The sequence below is a fragment of the Macaca nemestrina genome, chromosome 18 (genome assembly GCF_043159975.1).
Source record: "Macaca nemestrina isolate mMacNem1 chromosome 18, mMacNem.hap1, whole genome shotgun sequence".
In the NCBI taxonomy this organism is placed as follows: domain Eukaryota; kingdom Metazoa; phylum Chordata; class Mammalia; order Primates; family Cercopithecidae; genus Macaca; species Macaca nemestrina.
Genome location: NC_092142.1, coordinates 48272643 through 48296292, shown reverse-complemented (window position 1 = coordinate 48296292; position 23650 = coordinate 48272643). Strand labels below are relative to the sequence as shown.

Genomic DNA, 23650 nt, shown 5'->3' with positions numbered 1-23650 from the left:
CATGTGTGTGTGTTCTCAACCAGCCCCTTTACACTTTGTCCTTTCTAATTTCCCTCTGAGGACCCTGGATCCCCCCCCAACTTTTTTTTTTTTTTTTTTTAATTCCTAAGCCTGCCTTCCTAAGAAGCCCTTTCTAAGGATTCTTCTTTTGGTCAGGAGAAAAACTACAGTTTCTCCTAAGCTGGTTCTGACTTGGATGTCAAGGACCAGTCTTACCGCAGCACAATGATCACACAACTGAGGCTTGTTTTCTGATTGCTTATTTTCTAAAGGGATGCACTAGGTTGGAAGGACCACTTGTAGTGTGCCAGAGGATGGCATCTGGAGACGAAGGGTCCCATGACAGAAGGAGCCTGAAGGTGGCGGCGAGAGGAGCTTTTTAGAGTGCCACACTGCATATTCCGGTGAACACCTTTTTCGCGTCTATGTCCCCTTCGACCATGTGGGGGTGGATATCCACATTCATTCCTGCATCCTTGCACAGCTTGAGCAAGGTCCGAATGTTCTCCTTGGACAACCTCAGGTATCTGTTCAAGAGAAGGCAAAAGAGGTCAGTTGAAGGTGGAGTCACAGCAGCTTCTAACTTTATTGAAAAGAGCTTAGATTTAAGCAGCAGTAAGTGTGGGTGCTCTGCAAGGGGCTGGCTCTCCCAGTCATCCGTGGAGCTGATAGAGACTTTATAAGACAGTGGGACACCCCACAAAGGAGGTGGGAGTTTGCATTGGTGTAACTCTTTTGGCAGTCAGTTGCCTCCAAAGAAAAAAACATTCATTATCTTTGACTCAGTAACCCCACTCAGGTTCTCGATGTATCCTAAGAAGAGAAGTCAATGGAAAGAAAAGCTATATAAATAAAAGATGTTCATTTTGGGATTGTCAACAACAGGAAAATGAGTAAATCCACTAACAGAGAAATAGTCAATCTGATAATGGACTACCTCATGTCAAGGAGCTTAATTAAAAAGCCATAGTTAGAATGGCATTAAGAAGAAGATGATGTCACATGGCTGTGACAGTACCAAGTGGTGAGAAAAGGCAGAATGTGAATTGTTACGTGATTTGTCACTGTCATGTGCACATACACTGAGAGAGGCCACGGGCCGAGAAAGATACAGACAGTGGAAATAACCGCTGAGCAAAGTTGCAGGCATAGCGGAGAGCATTTGTTTTTAAATAATATCTACACAATTTAAAAATCAGACCATTGATCTAGAATATTAGCTAGAGCCCCAAAATTCTGATTGATACTGAAGAATGGGATCAATCCCATTTATACTGTGTGATCCAGAGAGCTTCTTATTCTACCAGCAACCCTGACCTTGGTCCCAGCTTTAGTACAGAGTGTAGGCCCCTACTCAGGCTGCCTGCTGGTTGCTTACTTTGCCACAGACTATGGGAGAGGCACTGTGTGTTGATATAATGTGATTTTCTGCCTGTTAGGAATGGCCACTGTTCTTTAAGGTCTTCCCAGAGCCTATCTGTTCTTATGGCCAGCTCAGACTCCCTCACGAGTGCCCACACTTGGACTACTTTTTCCCTGATCAGCCTCTGAGGGTCTCATGCATAAGTATATGGGGACACTCGTTAAGATCTCATCCTGGCCAAGCACTGTGGCTCACACCTGTAATCTAGCGCTTTGGGAGGCCAAGGCAGGCGAACCACTTGAGAAGAGGAGTTCAAGACCAGCCTGGGAAACATGGCAAAACTCCATCTCTACTAAAAATACAAAAATTAGCTGGGTTTGTTGGTGCACGCTTATAATCCCAGCTACTCGGGAGGCTGAGGCATGAGAGTTGCTTGAACCTGGGAGCTGGAGGTTGCAGTGAGCCGAGATCGCATTACTGCACTCTAGCCTGGGCGACAGAGAGAGACTGTCTCAATAATAATAACAATAATAATAAATCTCACTCTGAACCACTCCATTCTTTTCTTGGTTGTTTCTTGAATGGTTTTGTATGCTATCTCTTCAAATATTCTTTCCGTCTCTTTGGAGGGCAGGAGTCCTGTCCAAATCTCTTTTCCCCCACCATGGAACCCAGGTAGGCTGCCTGTTGCCCAGAGTCAATTAGAACCACATGGTCCATCTGAAAGCCATGGCCAAAGTCATCCAGTCATGGAACTAACTAGCAAGGGCAGTCTGCTGAGGTCTCTGCCTGTTCATCTTGAAGCGTTAACCTTCTGCCAGTCAGTGAGCAGAGCAGGACTTTGTGATGGGGTTATTAGATTACCAGACATTTAAGGCCATCTTAAACCTACAGATGAGTTTACTGATGTCAACCTTACAAGGATGATAACAACTACATTACTTTGTTGTCTTGTTTCCTTCTTTGCTAAAGTTTCCGAACTTTGTCAGTTACAACTTTAGAGTAAAGGAAAACACTGGGCTAGGGAGAAGGATGCTTGTTTTTGGAAGGAGTGGGGGAATCTGGGCTCCACTGCTAAAACCCAGAAAGCCCTGATAAACAGGACAGAGAGCAAGTGAGAAGGGAGACTCTTTGGGAAGAGCAGTAAATAGCAAATGGTTTCACACTTTGTTCATGATCCCTTAGACAGTCTAAAAGCCCAAACATACAGCAGATAGGTCACTGGGGATGGTGGCTACCATCACCAGCAACTCAACCCCACAGTGCAAAGGATTGTAGGGAAATCTTCCTGTTAAGACAAAGCCACATCCTTTCCTTTTTGAGTAATATTGAAACAAATGGAAATATTGGGAGGGTTGTTGAAAGGTGTGGCATCAAAATGGCAGCACCTAAATGACATGCCCATTCAGGCGATGGTCTACCAGCAGGTGAGCTGCTGAAGACCCATTGGCTTGAGCCCCGGAGCAGTCCTTTGGGACCAAAGGGCAGAGCTCAGCCACGCCAAGCCCCTACTCCTAGATCTTCAGATTAAGCCAAGGTGTTTGAGCCAGAGACAGGAGTAAGCAAAGTCTGTTCTGGGATCCCACCCCCCTGCCCAGGGGGTGGCAGCTCTCACCGGCAGCTCAGCACCTCCTCTGGCTTCAGCATCCTTATGGTTTCCATCTTAGGCTCGGTGCTTTTCTCCATGAGGCTCTTTAGCTTGCGTTCGTAAGCCGTGTCAGGCATCTTGTTGGACCAGTCTCTCATGAAGGTTGCCCTCCGGCTGCTAAAGGTACCGTCCTGTAACATGGGATCTAAGACAACGCTTTGTCGACGGAATGGGTTTGGCCGCTGAGTAGACTCTGGGTCGACTGCATCCTTGATATCTGTAACTGAAATTGGACAGATGTCATCAAAGAGTTAGATAATGGTAGACTTGAGGCAGGAAGGGGATGAATGCTGGAGGAATGCATGGACTTCAAACAATACCTGTTCTGAGATATGAGGTCTTTTCATGGCTTTCACAGGTTCTCTACACCCCTTCCCTACTATCTTTTTTTGAGACTGAGTTTCCTCACTCTGTGGCCCAGGCTGGAACGCAGTAGCACAATCATACCTCACCTCAGCCTCTATCTCACAGGCTCAGTGATCCTCATGCTTCATCCTCCCGTGTAGCTAGGCCTATAGGCACATGCCTCCACTCCTGATAAACTTTTATATTTTTGTAGAGATAGGGTTTTGCCATGTTGCCCAGGCTGGTCTTGAACTCCTGGGCTCAAATGGTCCACCTGCTTTAGCCTCCCAAAGTGTTGGGATTACAGGCGTGAGCCACCGCGCCTAACCCAGGTTCTCCTTCTTTGTTTGTTCAATCCTTTTTCCCCTCCCTCCTTTCTCCTTGCCTTGTTCCAACTCCCTTCCTTTCCCTCCTTCCCTCTTTCTGCTTCTTTCTGTCTGTTCTCTCCATCCTTCCCAGTGGGAGTTCCCCTAAGTGGAATGAGCATAGAGGAGGTAGCCTAGAGGATATCTTCTGATATCCCAGGGAAGGTATCAGAAGAGAAAAGCTTTGAGCTGGGTTTGAAAGGGTGAATAGTTGATCAGTTAGAAAAGGAAGGAAAGGATCACAGGCAGAGGAACAGAATCTGTGAAGGCACAAATACACGAAATGAAATGGTGAGTGTCTGATGTGACCCAAATATGGGGTTTCTACCAAACAAAATGTTGTTGGACTTGCAGGGGTGCCCAACATTTTGACTTCCCTGGGCCACATTAGAAGAAGAAGAATTTTCTTGGGCCACACCTAAAATACACTAACACTAATGATAGCTGATGAGAAAAAAAAAACGCAAAAAAAATCTCGTGATGTTTTAAGAAAGTTTACAAATTTATGTTGAGCCACATTCAAATCCGTCCTGGGTCCCATGTGGCCAGTGTGAAGGTTGGACTAGAGCTTGGACACCTTAATATTTTTTTCTTGCTAAATTTCCTTCTAAGTGTTTTATGTATTTTTACTTACGAGGATGGAATATTTTGTATTCATTTCCATTTCTAACTGGTGTGACAAGTATATAGAGAAAAGTCTACCGTTTGTTTTTTTTTCTTGAGATGGAGTCTCGCTCTGTCACCCAGGCTGAAGTGCAGTGGTGTGATCTCAGCTCACTGCAAGCTCCACCTCCTGGGTTCATGCCATTCTCCTGCCTCAGCCTCTGAGCAGCTAGGACCACAGGCGCCCGCCACCACGCCTGGCTAATTTTTTTGTATTTTTAGTACAGATGGAGTTTCACCTTGTTAGCCAGGATGGTCTCGATCTCCTGACCTCGTGATCTGCCTGCCTCAACCTCCCAAAGTGCTGGGATTACAGGCGTGAGCCACCATGCCTGGCCAAATATACTGTTTTTTTGAAAAACTATATTTGTCAGCTGGGCATGCTGGCTCATGTCTATAATTCCAGCACTTTGAGAGGCAGAGGCAGGTGGACCATTTGAGCCCAGGAGTTCAAGACTAGCCTGGGCAGCATGGATTGAGGCCAAGAGTTCAAGACTAACCTGACAAGACTAACAAAGTGAGACCCCATCTCTACCAAAAAAAAAAAAAAATTAAAAAAAAATTAGGGGTGTGGTGGCACATGCCTGTCATCCTAGCTACTTGTGAGGCTGACTTGGGAGGACTGCTTGAGCCCAGGAGGTCAAGGCTGCAGTGAGCTATGATCACACCACTGCACTTCAGCCTGGGTGACAGAGTGAGAGACCCTGTCTCAAAAACAAAGAAACAAACAAACAAACAAACAAAAAACTGTATTTGTCTAGTATACCAGCAACCACGGTAAATTTTATTACTTTTTAACTAGAATTTCATGAGTTTTGCAGATATACAATCATATTAGGGGGAAAAAATGAACATATCATTCCTCCAGTATTTATCCAAATTACATATTCTTTTTAATATATATTACGTTTGACAGACCCTCTAAAACATTGCCAATAATGATGATAGGGATTAAGCCTCATTTTGTTCCCGATTTTAAGTAATTTGGGCATTGCATCTTTTAGAATGATATTTGCCCCTATTTGGGGTATATGTTTTATAATATTTTAGTGGTTTATCCCTGGTTAACATAGAGTTTTTACTGGTGATAATTGCTTGATTCTACTCATTGCATTTTTTTTTTTGCCATCTACTGATATAATCACATTTTTCCTTTAATATGTTGATGTAATAAATTGTGTTCTTAGATATCCTGATAATGAACCACTTCTTACCTGCTGTAATAAAGCTCACTTGTTCATGGTGGAATTCATTTCAGACATTGTACATGTGATGTATTTTCATACATCGAGTATATTTGCTAAAAATTTCTAGATTTTCGCATTTATATTATTGTGAGATTGGCCAACTTTTTTGCTATAAGTTTTAATATTAAAGTTCTGCATTAATTTAATAGCTTGTTAAATTAGTGCAGAAATGTCTATATTTTATACAGTCTGTAATAGTTGAAGTAACGTTAAAATTATTTGCTCTTTAAATGTTAAAACCTTGCATGAAACCATTTGTCTTAGTGCCATTTTTTAGTGGGAAAATGTTAATTATTTTTCAACCTTCACTGCAGAAATTGCCCTACTCAATTTTTCTGCTCTTTATTGTACCAATTTTGATAATATATAGTATAATAGAAAATCATCCATTTCCTTTAGGTTTTAAAATGTATTGTATATTGTATAGAGGTATAGTATTCTATTACAGTTCTTTTATTTATAATCCTTTCTCATATACAATCTTGTGTATTTTTACTCTTCCTTTTAACAAGGCTTATGATTACTTCATAGCAATTGCTTTCATGTCACTTGCTTTTTCAAAAAGCCAAAAAGCTAGTTTTATACTTAGGCTTTTAACAACTTTTGATCTTGATATTATTCATTAACCCCAGCCAGTATTTAATATATTAATTTTCTCTTTTTCATAATTCTTCTAAATTTATTACTAAATTAATAAAAGTGTTGGCAATTTCTTTTATTATGTGTTTTATAAAGAATTACTACTTTTAGTTTTTACCATACATTTTCTTCTGAGCATATATTTTGCCTTTGTCTCATAGGTTTTGGTATGAAACAGGCTTATTTAATTAGTTATTTTCTTTGACACAAGGGTAATTTGGATGTATGTTTTTTAATTTCCAATTTTTATAGTTGAGGGTTATTTCTAATTGTTGGTTTGGGATGATGTAGGTAGCCCTAAAATCTTTACTTTTGTGAATGTTAGTATTTTCTCCGTGATGAAGCACACAGGAGATTTTTGTAAATATTGTTTGGATATAAAAAAATACATGTTCTCTATTCAGATGTAAAGCTATGGTTTGTTAACTGCATAGTTACATTCTTCTATGTATTTCCTGTTATTGTCTGTATGATCTTCTATTTGTTTCTGAAGGAGATGTATTAAAATTTACCCCCATAGTGGGGAGAATGGGAGGGAGATATGGGTTAAAAGGCTACCTATCCAGTTACTATGCTGTGTTAGTCTGTTCTCATGCTGCTAATAAAGATGTACCTGAGACTGGGTAATTTATAAAGGAAAGAGTTTCATTGACTCACAGTTCCACATGGCTGGGGAGGCCTCACAATCATGGCAGAAGAGCAAGGGAGGTCTTACATGGCAGCAGGCAGGAAGAACTTGTGCAGGGGAACTTCCATTTACAAAACCATTAGATCTCATAAGACTTATTCACTATCACGAGAACAGCATGGGAAAGACCCGCCCCCATGATTCAATTACCTCCCACCAGTTTCTCCCACAACACTTGGGAACCACAATTCAAGATGAGGTTTGGGGGGGGACACAGCCAAACCACATCACATGCTCACTACTTGGGTGATAGGATCATTTATACACCAGGCGTCAGCGACACAGAATTTACCCATGTAATAAACCCACACATGTACTCCTAGAACCTAAAAGTCAAAAAAGAAAAATAAAATAAAATGGACCACCATAACTGTATCTTTAACAGGTTCTCCCTGCATTTCTAAATGTCTTGCTTTATTTATTTAGCTTCTACATTTTTTGATGCATGTAGGTTTATGGTTATTACTTATTCTAACATTTAAAAAGGTCTCTCTTTTACTCTATGTGTTTCTTTTAGCCTCAATTCTAACTCATCTACTTGCACTTCCTTGTTGTTTCTTTGCTTTTCCTTTTGTCGTCAACCTTTCTATCTCACCTGGTTTTAAATGTTTATCTAGATATTGATTTTAAATTACTTGCCAATATGTTGTTTCCAGTCTCTCCTAGAGAATTTTCTGCAGATGAAAGAATGTATGGCTTATAAAAATCCCTAAATATTTCTGAATCTACAAATATAATTCATTCATTTGATAGTGACTTATGTGAATTGGGGCCAGTATTATGGGAGTTTTCATTCTTAGCAATGCATGTGTGCTATTCCACTTCCAGGTTGATGGCAGGTTGATTTTTTTTCCCCTTGTAAGTAAATTATTCTGTCTGTAAGCTTGTAAGATTTCATCAACAAAGTTTGGGAATTTTATCAGGATATTCCTAGTCGAAATGCATCTAGACCTCCCACAATTACATAAATGTGGAGACAGTGGCCTGAGGAGTGGGTGTGACCTGCCCAAAGTGTCCCAATGAGTTAGTAGCTGAATTAGGACTCTTTATGGCACATGGTGCTCTGGCATTCTAGCTGGTCCTTGACAGGGTGATCAGGTCAGGTGGCCTCAGCAGTCCGTTTGTACGTGCAGGAAATTGGCGCTATGCTATGGGAGGATCATGAGCTGCACATTCTCCTTGACACAAATAAGGAAATTCCTTGGAGAAAGGGCAATTGCCTTTCCTGAAACATCTGATCCTCTTCCGTGCAAGGTGGGTCTCATGAAGGAAAGAGCAGTAGCAATATAAAAAGTAATGACAATTACACAGATTAGCTGACATGTGTTGAGTGACTCACATACCAGGCAGTGTTCAAGGGCTTTCTGGCAGTGGGGACACATTAGTCTCACAACCACGTCATGTCCATTTGACAAAGGAGAACACTAGGATCAGAGGGATTAGGTAATGTGCTCAAGATGCCACAGATTATCAGTGGTGAACTGAGGACCTGAGCCCACATTGTCAGAGCCTTTTTCTGGAAGCCTGTCCTGGCCACTCTTTTGGACAAAAGTGACCCACATTCCTCGGTTTGTGGCTGAAGAGATAGGTTATATTTCTAGTGAGCCATGTTCGGGACACCAGAAGCTCACTCTGTGCTCGTGGAGACAAAAGAGGGTATGGCCTTCTAGCCCTGTGCATTAGGGAATGTATCCTTGGCCTGGTGTCTACACAATATCCTGGACATAAGGTGCCCAGGGAGGGAATTCCCTTTCCCAGTCTAGCTACTCAGACTTTACCAAGATTTACTTTGGCAAGGTGTTACAGTTGTTTTCCCAGCATCTTTTCCTGGCTCATAGCCAGGGCAACCTTTCTGAAATTTAAATTCAACTTAGTAATTTCCTTCGTAAAACTTTTCAGTGACTTGTTATTGCATCTAATCAGGTTTATGTTGTGGAAAGGCCAATTTGAGACTTCTGCCTTCAGTCAAGATGGGGTAGCGGGGATTGGATTTATCCTTCCACCTTAAGCAATTAAAAAACCGGGCATGTCATATGAAATAGCAGTTTTTAGACATTGGACAACACGCGACACAGGGCAGTGATCCTTGAGTGAGGGGAAAGAAATGAGGGGAGCCTCATGATTGCCCCAGCCTTCAATTGGAAGATGCTTCCAGGTTGCAGCGTGGGGTAGCAGGGAAGCCTAGACAGAGCCTAGGAGTCCCCTTGAGTTGAGGAGAGAGACCAGATAGTTTAGGTAAACTGTAAGAGATAGAACAACAGGAAAAAGCTGCGCCAAGAACTGCAGAGTTATGCAAAGATTCCTCTCAGCTGAGGACTAGCCGGAACAAGCCAGAAAAGAAAGTACTCCAGTGAAAGAATTGGTAGACAAGAATACGGCAACAGCTAGTATGGCATACTCCTGTTATGCCCTCCAAGGCAGGGTCACATTAAGAAGAAACACAAAAGATTTAAAATGACCCAAATTGAAATTCTAGAGATGAAAATGACAATGTTTGAAATGAAAAATTCTATTGGATGGAATTAACAGCAGATTCGGTATAGAAGAGGAAAGGATTAGTGGACTTGAAAGTATAGCACAAGAAATTGTACGAGATGAAACTCAAAGAGAAAAGACTGAAAGATGAAGAAAAACACAACATGAATTTTGGGACTTTAAATATGTGTAATTTGGGTGCCTGAAAGAGAGGGGAGAGAATGGAGAAATGAAATAAATTTGTGAAGAAATAATGGCCAACAAATTGGTAAAATTTGATGAAAACTGTAAACCAAGAATTTCAACAAACCCCAAATACAAACACAAGAAACATTAAGCAAATGACACTAAGGCACATCATAAGCTCCTTTCTTAAAAGAAAATCTTAGAAGCCAGAGGAAAAAACATACTTTACAGAGGAACAAAAATTAAGAAGAGAGCCAGCTTCCCATTGCAAACAAGCCAGAGGACTGTAGACCAAACTTTAAAGTATTGGATGAAGAAAGGTTGACAGTCTAAAATTCTACACTCAGCAAAAGTGTCTCTCAGAAACAAAAGTGAAATAAAGACCTTTCTGGATATACAAAAGCTATACGAATTTATTACCAACAAAGCCACACCACAAGATACATTAAAGGAAAATCTTCAGGTAGAAGGAAAATTCTTCCAGACAGAAATCTGGATCCAATGAAGAGCACTGGAAATATTAAATGTGTGAGTAAACAGAAAAGTCTCTTGAAAACATAATTGCATAGGGTAAAAATCATAACACTTGTGGGATTTATAATATGGAAAAATATAATGTGTGGCAACAACAGCATGTAGAAGGGGAGAGGAGAAATGGAAGTATACTCTCATAAGGTTCTTATGCTTTACATAAAATGAAGATAGACTGTGCTAGTTTAAAGATATATGCTATATACATTAACATCATCACTAAAATGATTTTGTGTTTTTTAAATATGGAGTCTTGCCCTGTCTCCCAGGCTGGAGTGCAGTGGGGTGCAATCTTGGCTCACTGCAATTTCCGCTTCCCAGGTCTAAGCGATTCTCCTGCCTCAGCCTCCTGAGTAGCTGGGATTACAGATGTGCGTCACCACACTTGGCTCATTTTTGTATTTTTTTTTTTTGAGACGGAGTCTCACTCTGTTGCCCAGGCTGGAGCACAGTGTCACAACCTGGGCTCACTGCAACCTCTGCCTCCTGGTGATTCTCCTGCCTCAGCCTCCTGTAGCTGGGACTACAGGCACGCGCCACCATGCCTGCCTAATTTTTGTATTTTTAGTAGAGACGGGGTTTTGCCATGTTGGCCAGACTGGTCTCGAACTCCTAACTTCGGGTAATCCACTCACCTCCGTCTCCCAAAGTGCTAGGATTACAGGCGTGAGCCACCACACCCGGCTGCAACAAAGAGTTATAAATAGGAAGCTAATGAAGGAGATGAAATGGAATCATAAACATTATTTGGTCTAAAAGAGGGCAGGAAAAGAAGAAAGAGAAAGCAAAGAATAGATGGAACAAGCTAGAAACACATGTGAAGATATGTGTTGTTTAATTTCCACATATTTTTAAATTTTCTAATTGTTCTCATTTTATTGACTTTTTGTTTTATACCTTTGTGGTAAGAAAAGATAGTTAATATAATTCTAGTCTTCTTGAGTTTGTTAAGATGTGTTTTGTGCAGTGCGATAAAATTAGAAAAAAAGACCAAGAAAATCACTCAAAACCATACAATTTCGCTGGGCACAAAGGGTATGCCTATAATTCCAGCACTTTGGAAGGCCAAGTCGGGCAGATCACTTGAGCTCAGGAGTTTAAGACTAGCCTGGGTAACATGTCAAAACCTCATCTCTACAAAAAAATACAAAAATTAGCTGGTCATGGTGGTGTGCACCTGTAATCCCAGCTACTTGAGGGGCTGAAGTGGGAGGACTGCTTGAGCATGAGATGTCGAGGCTGTAGTGAGTCACGATCCTGCCACTTCACTCCAGCCTGGGTAACAAAGTGAGACCTTATCTTAGGAAGAAAAACCCCATATGATTTCATGGAAATTAAATAGCCTGCTCCTGAATAACTTTTGGGTAAATAATGAAATTAAGGCAGAAATCAAGAAGTTATTTCAAACAAATGAAAATAAAAATACAATATACCAGAATCTCTGGGACACAGCTAAGGCAGTATTTAGAGGGAAATTTATATCACTGATCACTCACATCAAAAAGTTAGAGAAATCTCAATTTACCAACCTAACATCACATCTAAAAGAACTAGAGAACCAAGAGGAAACCAACCCCAAAACTAGCAGAAAACAAGAAATAACCAAAATCAGAGCTCAACTGAAGGAGATTGAGACACACACACCCAAAAAATACATTTATAAGATCAAGGAATCCAGGAGTTGTGGGGTTTTTTTCTTTTTAATTTTTTTCTTAATACAGACAGGATCTCACTATGTTGCCCAGGCTGGTCTTGAACTCCTGGGCTCAAGGCATCTGCCCCTCTTGGCCTCCCAAACTGCTGGGATTACAGGTGTGAGCCATCACAGCCGGCCTGGTTTTTTGAAAGAATTAATAAAACAGATAGACTGCTAGCTAGACTAATAAAGAAGAAAAGAGACAGGATCCGAATAAACATAAGTAAAAACTACAAAGGAGATATTACCACTGACCCCACAGAAATACAAATAACCATCAGAGAATATTATGAAAACCTCTCTGTACACAAGCTAGAAAATCTAGAAGAAATGGATAAATTATTGGACACATACACCCTCTCGAGAATGAACTGAACCAGGAAGAAACTGAATCCCTGAACAGACTAATAATGAGCTCCAAAATTGAATCAGTAATTAACCTACCAACAACAACAAAAGAAGCTCAGGACCAGATAGATTCACAGCCAAATTCTACAAGATGTACAAAGAAGAGCTGGTACCATTCCTACTGAAACTATTTCAAAAAATTGAGGAGGAGGGACTCCTCCCTAACTCTTTCTTTTTTTTTTTTTTTTTTTTTTTTTTGAGACGGAGTCTCACGCTGTTGCCCAGGCTGGAGTGCAGTGGCGCGATCTCGGCTCACTGCAAGCTCCGCCTCCCGGGTTCCCGCCATTCTCCTGCCTCAGCCTCCTGAGTAGCTGGGACTACAGGCGCCCGCCACCGCGCCCGGCTAATTTTTTGTATTTTTAGTAGAGACGGGGTTTCACTGTGGTCTCGATCTCCTGACCTTGTGATCCGCCCGCCTCGGCCTCCCAAAGTGCTGGGATTACAGGCTTGAGCCACCGCGCCCAGCCCTCCCTAACTCTTTCTATGAGGCCAGCATCATGCTGGTACCAAAATATGGCAGGGACACAACAAAAAAAGAATGTCAGGCCAATTCCTTGAACATTAATGCAAAAAGCCTCAACAAAATACTGACAAACCAAATCTGCACAAGAAAAGAAACTATCAACAGAGTAAACAGACAACCTACAGAATAGAAGAAAAAAATTAAACTATGCATCTGACAAAGGTCTAATATCCAGCACCTATAAAGAACTTTAACAAACTTACAAGAAAGAAAAACAAAAAAAAAAGTGGGCAAAGGACATGAAAAGACACTTTTCAAAAGAAGACATACATGCAGCCAACAAGCATATGGAAAAAAACCTCAACATCACTGATCATTAGAAAAATGCAAATCAAAACCACAATGAGATACCATCTCACACCAGTCAGAATGGCTATTATTAAAAAGTCAAAAAATAACAGATGATGGTGAGGTTGTGGAGAAAAGGGAATACTTATGTACTGCTGATGAGAGTGTAAACTGGTTCAACCATTGTGGAAAGAAGTTTGGTGATTCCTCAAAGAATTAAAAATAGAACTACCATTTGACCCAGCAATCCCATTACTAGGTATATACCCAAAGGAATATAAATCATTTTACCATAAAGACACATGCACACATACATTCACTGCAGCATTATCACGAAAGCAAAGCATGGAATTAACTTAAATGTCCATATATGGTAGGCTGAATAAAGAAAATATGGCACATATACAGCACAGAATACTATGCAGCCATAAAAAGAACAAGACCATATTTTCTGGAAGAACAGGGATGGAGCAGGAGGCCATTATCCTTAGCAAACTGATGCAGAAACAGAAAACCAAAGACTGCATGTTCTCACTAATAAGTGGGAGCCAAATGATGAGAACACGTGGCCACATAGAGGGGAACAAAGGAAACTGGGGCCTACCTGAGGGTGGAGGGTGGGAGGAGGAAGAGGATCAAGAAAAATAACTGATGGGTACATCACCTGGGCGATGAATAATCTCTACAACAAACCCCCATGACACAATTTACCTATGTAACAAATCTGCACATGTACTGCTGCACTTAAAAAAAAATGACTTGTGGTCCAACATATGATCACTTCTGGAGAATATTCTACTTACATTTGAGAAGAATGTGTATTATGACGGGATGTGTAAACATATGTTAGGTCCATTTGGTCTACAGTTTTGTTCAAATCTGCTGTTTTCCTTATTAATTTTCTGCCTGCATGACCTACCCATTGTTGAGAGTGAAGTGTTAAAGTCCCCTACTATTATTGTGTTGCTGTTTATTTCTCCTTTCAGTTCTGTTAATTTTTTAAACATATTTAGGTACTCTGATGTTGAGTGAATAAATATTTCAATTGTTATGTCTCCTTGATGAATCAATCCCCTGTTATATGACAACCTTCTTTTTTTCTTGTGACAGTTTCTGACTTAAAATCTGATATTAGTATAGCCACTGATGCTCTCCTTAGGTTACCATTTGTGTGGAATATCTTTTCAGGCGTTCACTCTCAGACTCACACTAGTGCATGATTGGCATCTGAGAGTGAGTGCTTCCTTAAATTTGGTGGCCTCAACTCCAGGCTCGCCTCGCCTTACCCAGTCTTGGAGTTGAGAAAAACATCAGGGGGCTACTTCCTGCAAAGACATGTAGCTAGGGAAAAATCTCCTGGTGGCAGGGTCGGATAAAGGACTTTGAAGAACAAGGGAGTCTAATCATCAACCTCTAATTTGTTTGCTGTATGATTCGTGATGTAATTCTTTCCCTCTGTTGGCCCCAAGCCTTCAACAGAATGTATTTACACACAATGACTTCCATGTAAGAGGTTTTAGGAGAAATCAAAGAGACAAAATAGCAGCCACTGGAAGCAATATTTACAGAAGCTCCAGGGCCCAGCAGGACCGGGATTTTGGAGCCAGACATTACACTGGTAGTCACAGAAAGTTTGGGGAAGGTATGGGGCTTCCCATAAGGCATAAGGCAATCTAGTTTATTTTTAAAATAAACTTCAAATATTTTAGAATAATTGTGGTGTATTAGTCAAGGTTCCATCGAGGGTCAGAACTAATAGGATAGATGTATATATGAAGAGGAGTTTATTAAGGAGTATTAACTCACACGATCACAAGGTGAAGTCCCACAATAGGCAGTCTGCCAGCTGAGGAGCAAGGAAGCCAGTCCGCGTCCCAAAACCTCAAAAGTAGGGAAGCCAACAGTGCAGCCTTCAGTCTGTGTCCAAAGGCCTGAGAGCCCCTGGCAAACCACTGGTATAGATTCAAGTGTCCAAAAGCTGAGGAACTCGGAGTCTGATGTTCAAGGGCAGGAAGCATCCAGTACAGGAGAAAGATGAAGGCCAGATGACTCAGCAAGTCTGATCCTTCCGACTTCTGCCTGCTTTATTCTAGCTGTGCGGGCAACTGATTAGATGGTGCCCACTCAGGTTGAGGGTGAGTTGGCCTCTCCCAGTCCACTGACTCAAGTGTTCATCTGCTCTGGCAACACCCTCACAGACACACCCAGGAACAATACTTTGCATTCTTCAATCCAATCAAGTTGACACTCAATATTAACCATCACATATGGATTTACAGAAATGTTGCAAAGAAAATAAAGAGGATTCCTGTATATCCTTCATCCATTTTCCCTTAATGGTAACATCTTACGTCCATGACATGTTTGTCAAGACTAAGAAATTAAGATTTTTTTGTATATTATAGAACTTCTTCAGATTTCACCAGTAATGCCCCTAAAGTGCTATTCTAGGATTTAATCTGGGATCCTAAACTGCACTGAAAGCTGACTGCATTTAAATCTTAAAGGGAAGTGACTGCAATTTGGTCACAATGGCTTTGGTATATTAAATGAAAAGGGGAAGAAAAGATTTTGTTGTTTTTGTTGGGCACAATGGGGGCAATTTTATGTATGAGAATTGACAGCCTCTGCTTGAAGGCTCCTGTGCACTTTTCTCCTGGGCTAGTTGGAATCCCTTCCAGATTTCTCTTTTACCCTACACCTCTGTCCCAAAGGGCCTGACATAACAAACGCATCTGTTTTTCCAACACCACAATAAAGACCACCTGAAACTTTAGCAAAATTTTTACTTAGAAAAAAACCACTAATATTCATTCAGCTCCTCCTCTTGGTCAGGCTAGTTACTTTTCATGCCTCATCTTGCTTAAACCTCACAACCATACTATGAGGCAGGTATTATTATCATCCCATTTTACAGATGAAAAACCAGACTCCGGAGGTGGAATAAGTTGTCCAGGATTATACAACTCTGAGTTCCTTATAAAGTGGTAGAGCCAGGGTCAGGACCCAGGCAGTCTTTGAAATTGGGGATCTGGCACAGCCTAAGCTCATCCCTTCCTAGAGGTGAGCAACTCCTGGCAAGTTTCAGGCCAGCAGGAGTGGTACCTTCTGTAGTTGATATTGTCACAGTATCTGAATTAATTAGATGATTTGTAACTCATGAAGTTGATGTCACCAAAATGGCTTCAGGAACCTGGACACATGAGGTTGGTTTCCTGAGAAGGGAACACTTGGGAGGGCCAGGGCCTTGACAGACATTCACCTCCTGTTCACGTCACATCCCGCTTGCCAAGAGCGACCCCAGGAGCGTCCCTCCCAAGCCTCCATGCGGGCTTCTGACTCCTGTGTGCACAATGGTTGGATTGCGGTGGAGGCTACTGCTCTAAGGATGGCGTGAGAGGAAGAGATTATGGAGGAGGATTCTGGCGGCTGGGCCAAGGGTTTTCCCTTACCAGATTTCTTGGGGCCATCCTTGATGTAGCTGCCAGGGACCATGCTGAGGCGTTTTCCCTTTTGCTCCACTCCATAGAGCCTTCGGTAGGAGACCGCGTCCTTGTCCTTCCTGAACCTCTTTCCTAAGGCCTTGGAGGGAACAGGTGAGAAGTCACACCCCAGTTACAGGACCTGGCTCACCCTCCCCACCTCCATCCCAAGCAAACAAACAATGATTTCAAAGGTTTGCTGAAAGGCAGGCAAAGGCAACCAAGGAGGGAGCTTCCCCGGGCCCTGGCAGAGGTCGGAGGGGCAAGGTCTGCCCATGGGCGCTTGCTCACCAACGCCTCCCTCTTCTTCCCACCATATATCAGAGGGGTCCCTGGGGGCCTTGGAAACACAGGCCCTTGGAGGCCATTAGGTCTGGGTGGGTCTGCCCTGTTAGCCGCCTAGCCAGAAAGCTCCTGTCCCTCACTGAGCCACTGTGTTCTCATCTTCCAAGTGGTCTTCCTGAATGGTTTCGGGGGACAAATATGGGCGAGGGAGGATGTGACACTAGTGAAGAATGAAACTACAGGGAGGCAGCAATTGAGTAGCACAGCTGGACAGGGTAGGGAAGGGTGGAGATTTTATATGAGTGTTAATGTGGGGCCAGAGTGAATTTCAGAGCCTTAAAATTTAGAAAGCAGGCAGACATTATACAGGAGAGAAGCGGGGACCCCCTCCTTCATTTGAAGACCCAGTGCGGGTGAGGGGAGGATGGGGGGGCCGCATTACCAGCTGGGAAGTCTCCGTGGCCTTGTGGTTCCCTCCCCGTGCCATCATGAGGCCTTTGCCTTTCTTCTCTTCCTTCTTCTCATTTCCTTTAACGACTATCACCACTTTGGGCTTTTGCTTCTGAAAAGCCAAGGGAAGAGAGCCCTGCAGCCATCCCTGTGTTGACAGCGTCCCCTCCCTTTCCCCGAGGAGAAGGCTCCCAGGTGAGGGGCTGCCCCTCCCCTCCACAGGCTTCAGTGCACACACTCTAGGTCCCGTTGTCACTGTCCCTCTGCTTCCGGATGCACCCTGGTATACATGTCGCCGCCCATGGAGCGACGTTGTAAGCTTCAGGCCTGGTCCTGTTCCTCTCAACCTCAGAATCCATCAGGGGCTCTCCATCACCGCCCCCACATAAGGGCCTCACTCCCTAGCCTGGTGAGAAGCCCCTCCAGCCTCCATGTGGCCTTACCAGCTGTGACTTTCCTGCCCCTGCCTCCAGTCTGGAGCCACAGGAAGGCTGCCCTGACTTTGAGCAGGTGCTGCTGATCCAGACCTCTGGGCCTTTGCTCAGCCCGGCCTCTCCCTTGGTCCCGGAGCACCCCAGGCACCCACCCCATTCAGTCTTCCTGGAGGGGTGGTCATCACTGACCTTGTCTTTCTCTTTCCCCAGGTATTCCTTACCACCCGCCCAAGAGCTGAGCACACCCTGCCGTGAATGGAGTTCCTTGTGCATGGCACATTCCTGGCCCTCCTGCTCTTACAGGGGATGCAGGGAGGGCAGGGTCATTAGGGATCTCCAGGATCCCACAGTCCAGGAGCCCAGCAGAAGCACATAAAGGGCGGGCCACCCAGGAAGCATCCCGCCTAGTCTATAAGGAGTAGGGGTGGGTGCCAGAGTATCATGGGAAAAACTAAATAGACTGGGTCTCCTCTGGGAATGTGCTGCTTATGGTTACGGGGAGACAGTGGCCTGGACTGCAGTCTCCAGGTCAGACTGCCTGGATTCCTGCTCTATCCACGGCTGAGAGCTGAGTGACCTTGGCAAGTTTCTGCTTTCTCTGTGGCTTAGTTTCCTTGTCTGAAAGGTGGGGATAATAGGAGGACCTACTTCATAAGGTTACTGAGAGCAATAACCGAATTATGACATGCATGTGCAATGCCCTCCATGAATTATCGGGGGTGGGTTATTATGTGGGGTGGGTGGAAGGGAAGTTTCGATAAGCCATTTGGGAGTGTGGAAGGAAGCTGTCCAAGGCTCTGCTTCATGTTGCAAGTTGCCTTCTAAGGAAGGTAATGCTGGTTAGCTTTGGGGTTTTGTTTGGCTTAGTGGAGAAACAGTGCAACTCAGAACCAAGGCTGCATTTTCAGGCTATGAGGAGCTAGGATGACCCATCTCCTCCAGGGCAGCTCTTTCCACCGTCCCCAGCTCAATCCTCAGCCTCCCCCGAAAAGTCGTCTGAGTAGCTCCCCACACAGCCCCCATTTTGGGGAAGCCTGAGTGGAATCGACATGGCAATGCCTTAGACTTAAGGAAAGTGCAACATTCACGGATTCAGCATCCTCCATGGCTGAGACTTCAGACCTCAGTGGTCTTCACTGATGCCAAATGGCTCACAAGGGGAAATACCATGAGCAGTCTGTTGTGGGGAGATCTGGATGGCCAGGCCAGACCCCAGGAGACGAGGCCACAGAGGGCCCTGAGTGGTGAAGATAGACCCCAGCCTTCTCACTAGAGGGTCCTCCGCCGTCACCTGCTGCTATCAGAGACCTGCCAAGACACGTCATCTTCCTCTTAGAAGCTTCTTTAAAAACCCAGATGCTTCTGGGAAAGGTAATGATGCTTGATGACTTAATTATATTTCCCATGTAAACTTTCTCCCTCTCTAGGTCCAAAGTTATTTACAATAAAAGCCACTTTTAAGGTAAAGCTGTTAAAATGTGATGATTAGAATCTTATCCTGGTAAAAGGAGATAGACCTGAACATATTAACCATGGAAGTGAATGTAATTCCTGTGATCGATACTAAATTGAGTTTGGAGAGACCCAGAAGTCAAGCTTCCCCTTCGCCCCCAAATCAAGGCAGTGGGTAGGCTATCTGTAAATCATTAGCACCTTAGAGTAAAATATGTTTGTCAGATGAGTCTGATGGAATTGGCACTCGAGATCTTTCTGACTATAAATGGTAAGTGGTATGGTTTGGATCTGTGTCTCTCCCCAAATCTCACGTCAAGTTGTAATCTCCAGTGTTGGAGGTGGGGGCCTGGTGGGAAGTGATTAGATCTTGGGGGCAGTTTCTCATGGTTTAACATGATTCCCCTTGGTAGTGTTATGAAGGAGAGAGTTCTCGTGAGATCCAGTCATTTAAAAGTGTGTGTGGCACCTCATCCTCCCACTTCTTGCTCTGGCCATGTGAAGTGCCTGCACCTCTTTTGCCTTCTGCCATGATTGTAAGCTTCCTGAGGCCTCCCCAGAAGCGGAATCCCCTATGCTTCTTGTACAGCCATGAGACAATTAAACCTTTTTTTTTTTAAATAAATTACCCAGTCTCAGGTATTTCTTTGTAGCAGTGTGAGAATGGACTAATATAGTAAGTAAGTACATGAACAGAATGGAAGCTTTCCCCAAAGGCAGGTGCTGACCTGGATAAAGCAGAGGAAGTGGAGGCAGTTATGGGGAGTTGGCCCAGCAAAGCCCATGCATTTGGGAATTGGATAAATCTGAGTTTGAGCCCTGGCTCTGCCCTTTATTACTTCTGTGAGAGCAATAAAAAGACTTATTTTCACTTTCCTTATCCTTCAACTGGGGGTAAAAATAGCGCCTCCCTGGTGGCCTGACTGGGAGCAGTTGACCACATAACCCAGGTACAAATCTAAGCACAGGGCCTTCACCACAGTAAACATTAAAAGTTAGTGATGTGATGAGCATTGTCATTAGTAATGGCATTTTTTACTCATTTTGCTCTAGGGTCGGGAGATTCAAGACCAGGTGGCATCTTCTGCAGAGGACACCACTTTCCAAAGACATGGCTTGGTTCTTCATAGATGATGGGTCTTGGGGGAGCTCTGGGAAAAACTGAGGCAAACTTGGTTGCTATACTTCTTGGAGAAAGAGGGAAGGGCAGATTAGAACTAGCTCGATGTAGAGTAGAAAAGAGGGGGTATGTTAGCTGGAGTCGCAGTGGCAGTAATGGCAGTGAGGAATGAATGTTCTTTGATTCTGAAGGCATCACAAGGAGGGAAGAGCTGAGGGCAGTAGGAAGATCCCATCCTGCAATACGGAGACCCAGAAGCCACTGCCCCTTGGCCCTTCTAGAATTCTGACCAATACTAACATTTGCCCAGCTTAACTAAACTTTAGACAGGTTTCTTCCTGATGATAGGTCTTTGGCCTCCTTTTCCTGAGAAACTTTCCTCTAGAAAACTTGCATTTGTAAATTTTTCTCTGCCCCTTTGAGATGTAAATTTATCAGCCTCTTGCTAGTTTTACAATCCAGGAATGTTTTTCTCAAGGACCTGGGAGGACCCTTTGAAATATAATCATCAAGAAAGATTGTATCCTGTCTCTCAGTCTCTGTGAGAGGATGGGAGCCTAACATTGATAAGTGCAAATTAGCAACACAGACAGCCTAATCATATTAACTAATCCCCCCACCCCCTTAATGTCCTTGGGTACTTCTCACTAGCTTATCCCAGCACTTCAAAACCATCCCGCCTTTGGTTTCAGGAGAGTCAAGTCCAATCTCTCTCCCCTACTGCAACTATCTTGAGCAAAGTCTTCCTGCCATTTCTCTTGGATGGTACCCACCTCGGGAGCTTGTTTCTTCTTCCCCTGCCTCCGCTCCAGCCACTCCAGCACACGGGTGAGGTCAGACATGCGCCTCTCTTCGACAGTCTTCCACATGGATTTCCTCTTTGTGGGCATTAAATCCTTCAGGTACACTGGTTGCTCTGACATTGTGGAGTCTTGCTAGTGGCTTGGGTGGGAGGCGGCTGGCACTCTCTCACTCTCTTGATCCCTTTATCTGGACTCGATGGCCTGGTGATTCAGAAGGTAAGGTGTGGCCTCCAGATGTGAACATAAAGGGCAGAGTGAGCAAAGACACTGGGATATTGGCTTTAAAGGGTGGAGGGCCTGGGGAGTGATTGTGAGGTCATTGCCAGGCTTGGTAGCTGGCTCTGGGGTCAGAGTAGAGGTGAGACATTGGTCACCTCCCACTGTTCCCCATGTGGCCACTACCCCTCTTCAGGCGTTATGTCTCCTCTGGACTCTGCCACAGCCTCCTTGCAGCCTTTCCACCTCCATCTCCACACAGATCTTACTAAAATAAAGGTCAGCCCATGCATCTTACTTTCTCAAAAACCTTCAATGGCTCCTTGTTGCCTATCTAAAAAAAGTCTAAATTCTTTAGTTTGGCATCCTGTCTTTCTACAATGTACTCTAATTAGAAGAAAGTTTTTTATAAGCCCAATTCGTCTATGTTCATTTATTCATCCAACATGTGGTTATCAGGCACTTACTAAGTATTGGGAATGGTGCTGGGGATATGATGCAGGAGAAAAACATAGGCAGACTTCCTAAGACATATGGGCTAGTGGAAAAGCAGGGCAGATAATTACCCTATGAATCCATAATGACAAGTGAAGATGAGTGCTCTCAAAGAAAGGAATGTAGTTCTAAGAAAGGCCATAGCAATGGTACTAGACTTGGATGGGATGGGGTGGTGGGTAGGCCACTTTTGAGCTCTGAGCTAAAGGATAAATAGACTTCAACAGGGCTGCTATGGACTGGACATTTGTGTCCTTCTTGATGGCATTAAAACGTGGGGCCTTGGGAGGTAATTAGGTCATGAGGGCAGTTCTCTCATGATTGGAATTGGTGCCCTTGCAGAAGAGACTAGAGAGAGCTCCACCATGTGGAGATGTAGTGAGAAGGTGTCACCTATGAACCAGGAAATGGGTTCAGCAGACATAGAATCTGTCAGAGCCTCAATTTTGGATTTCCTAGACTTCAAAAAGGTGATAAATGAATGTTTGTTGTTTACAAGCTACCCACTTTGTGCTATTTTGTCATAGGCCCGAGTGGATTAAGACAAGGGCTTTGGACCAGAGACATACGCCTGTGCAAAGGCCCTGTGCAAAGGCTTTAGACCAGAGACATATGCCTGTGCAAAGTGGGAGGCATAGCACTAACAGCAGAAGGCAAGAGTGGCTAGAGTACCAGGGGGAAAGAGGCAATGGTACAGAGGTGACCAGAGGCCAGGCCATCCAGGAACTTGGTGGCCACGGGTTCTGCTCAGACTGGGAAGGGAAAGGGAGCAAAAGGAAAACAATAAAGGAATTCAAAAAAAAAGGGGGAGGGAGTGGCATGGTCAGGTTTCCCTTTTTTGCTCTAGTAAACTTCTACTGAAGTAAATTAAGTATACAGAAATGTGCCAGAATCTCAAATGAAGACATCTATGTAACCAGTACCCCAGAATCTCCCCTACAGCCCCTGGTAGTTATTAGCACCCTCCAAGGGTAAACATCATCTTATCATCCAATTTCTGCCTTTTTTTTTTTTTTTTTTTTGAGACAGAGTCTCTCTCTCTGTTACCCAGGCTGGAGTGCAGTGGTGGGATCTCAGCTCACTGCAACCTCCGCCCCCCAGGTTCAAGCGATTCTCCTGCCTCAGCCTCCCGAGTAACTGGGATTACAGGCACTCTGTAATTTTTGTACTTTTAGTAGAGATGGGGTTTCACCATGTCGGCCAGGCTGGTCCTGAACTCCTGACCCTGAGCCACATGTCTCGGCCTCCCAAAGTCTGGGATTATAGGCATGAGCCACCGTGTCTGGCCTTATCATCCAATTTCAAACTTTTTCTTCCTGTTATTGAGTTTTATATACACAAAATAATATACATGTGATATTTTACATCTGAATTTATTAATTTTGCAATATTTTTGTAAGATTTTGAAATAGTGAATTATTTTGTCTTTGTTTATGTGGTCATATGTTTATTTTACCTTCATTCTTGAAGAAAGATTTTCTGGATAATGGAACTCATGGTTAACAGTCTTTTCAACACTTTGTATATGTCATTTGATTGCTTTTTGCCCTCTATTGTTTTATTTGGGAAGTCAGCTGTTAATTGTATTGTTGCCTCTTATAGTAATAAGTCATTTTTCTCTTTCTTGTTTTTCTCTTTGTTTCTGTCTTCTGACTGCTTGCCTATAATTTGTCTAGGTGTGGATCTCTACATATTTATCCTACTTGAGGTTTATTGAACATTTTGGATATGTATTTAATTTTTTAAAGTCAAATTCTGAAAGTTTTTGGCCATTGGTTTTTCCATATGTTTTCTGCTCCTTCCTTTTTATTTTCTACTTCTGGTTTTCTCATTATACATCTGTTGGCT

General features: G+C 43.3%; 1 protein-coding gene across 1 annotated transcript; it reads right to left on the bottom strand.

Moving 5' to 3' along the window:
• Positions 1-243: 243 nt before the first annotated feature.
• Positions 244-21356, bottom strand: C18H16orf78 (chromosome 18 C16orf78 homolog). The gene is made up of 5 exons (XM_011759272.3): positions 21062-21356; positions 17275-17394; positions 16518-16647; positions 2979-3234; positions 244-527 (listed from the first exon to the last, which is right to left on the bottom strand). The coding sequence occupies exons 1-5, from the start codon at positions 21209-21211 to the stop codon at positions 380-382; spliced, it is 804 nt and encodes a 267-aa protein (XP_011757574.2). The 5' UTR covers positions 21212-21356; the 3' UTR covers positions 244-379.
• Positions 21357-23650: the final 2294 nt, after the last annotated feature.

Coding starts and splice junctions, on each gene's coding strand:
- C18H16orf78 (XM_011759272.3), bottom strand. CDS start 21,211: ATGTCAGAGCAACCAGTGTACCTGAAGGATTTAATGCCCACAAAGAGG. Junction 3,235..16,517: donor GGATGGCCCCAAGAAATCTG/GTAAGGGAAAAC, acceptor GTCCAATTTCAG/TTACAGATATCAAGGATGCA. Junction 528..2,978: donor GAGGAGGTGCTGAGCTGCCG/GTGAGAGCTGCC, acceptor TCTCTTGAACAG/ATACCTGAGGTTGTCCAAGG.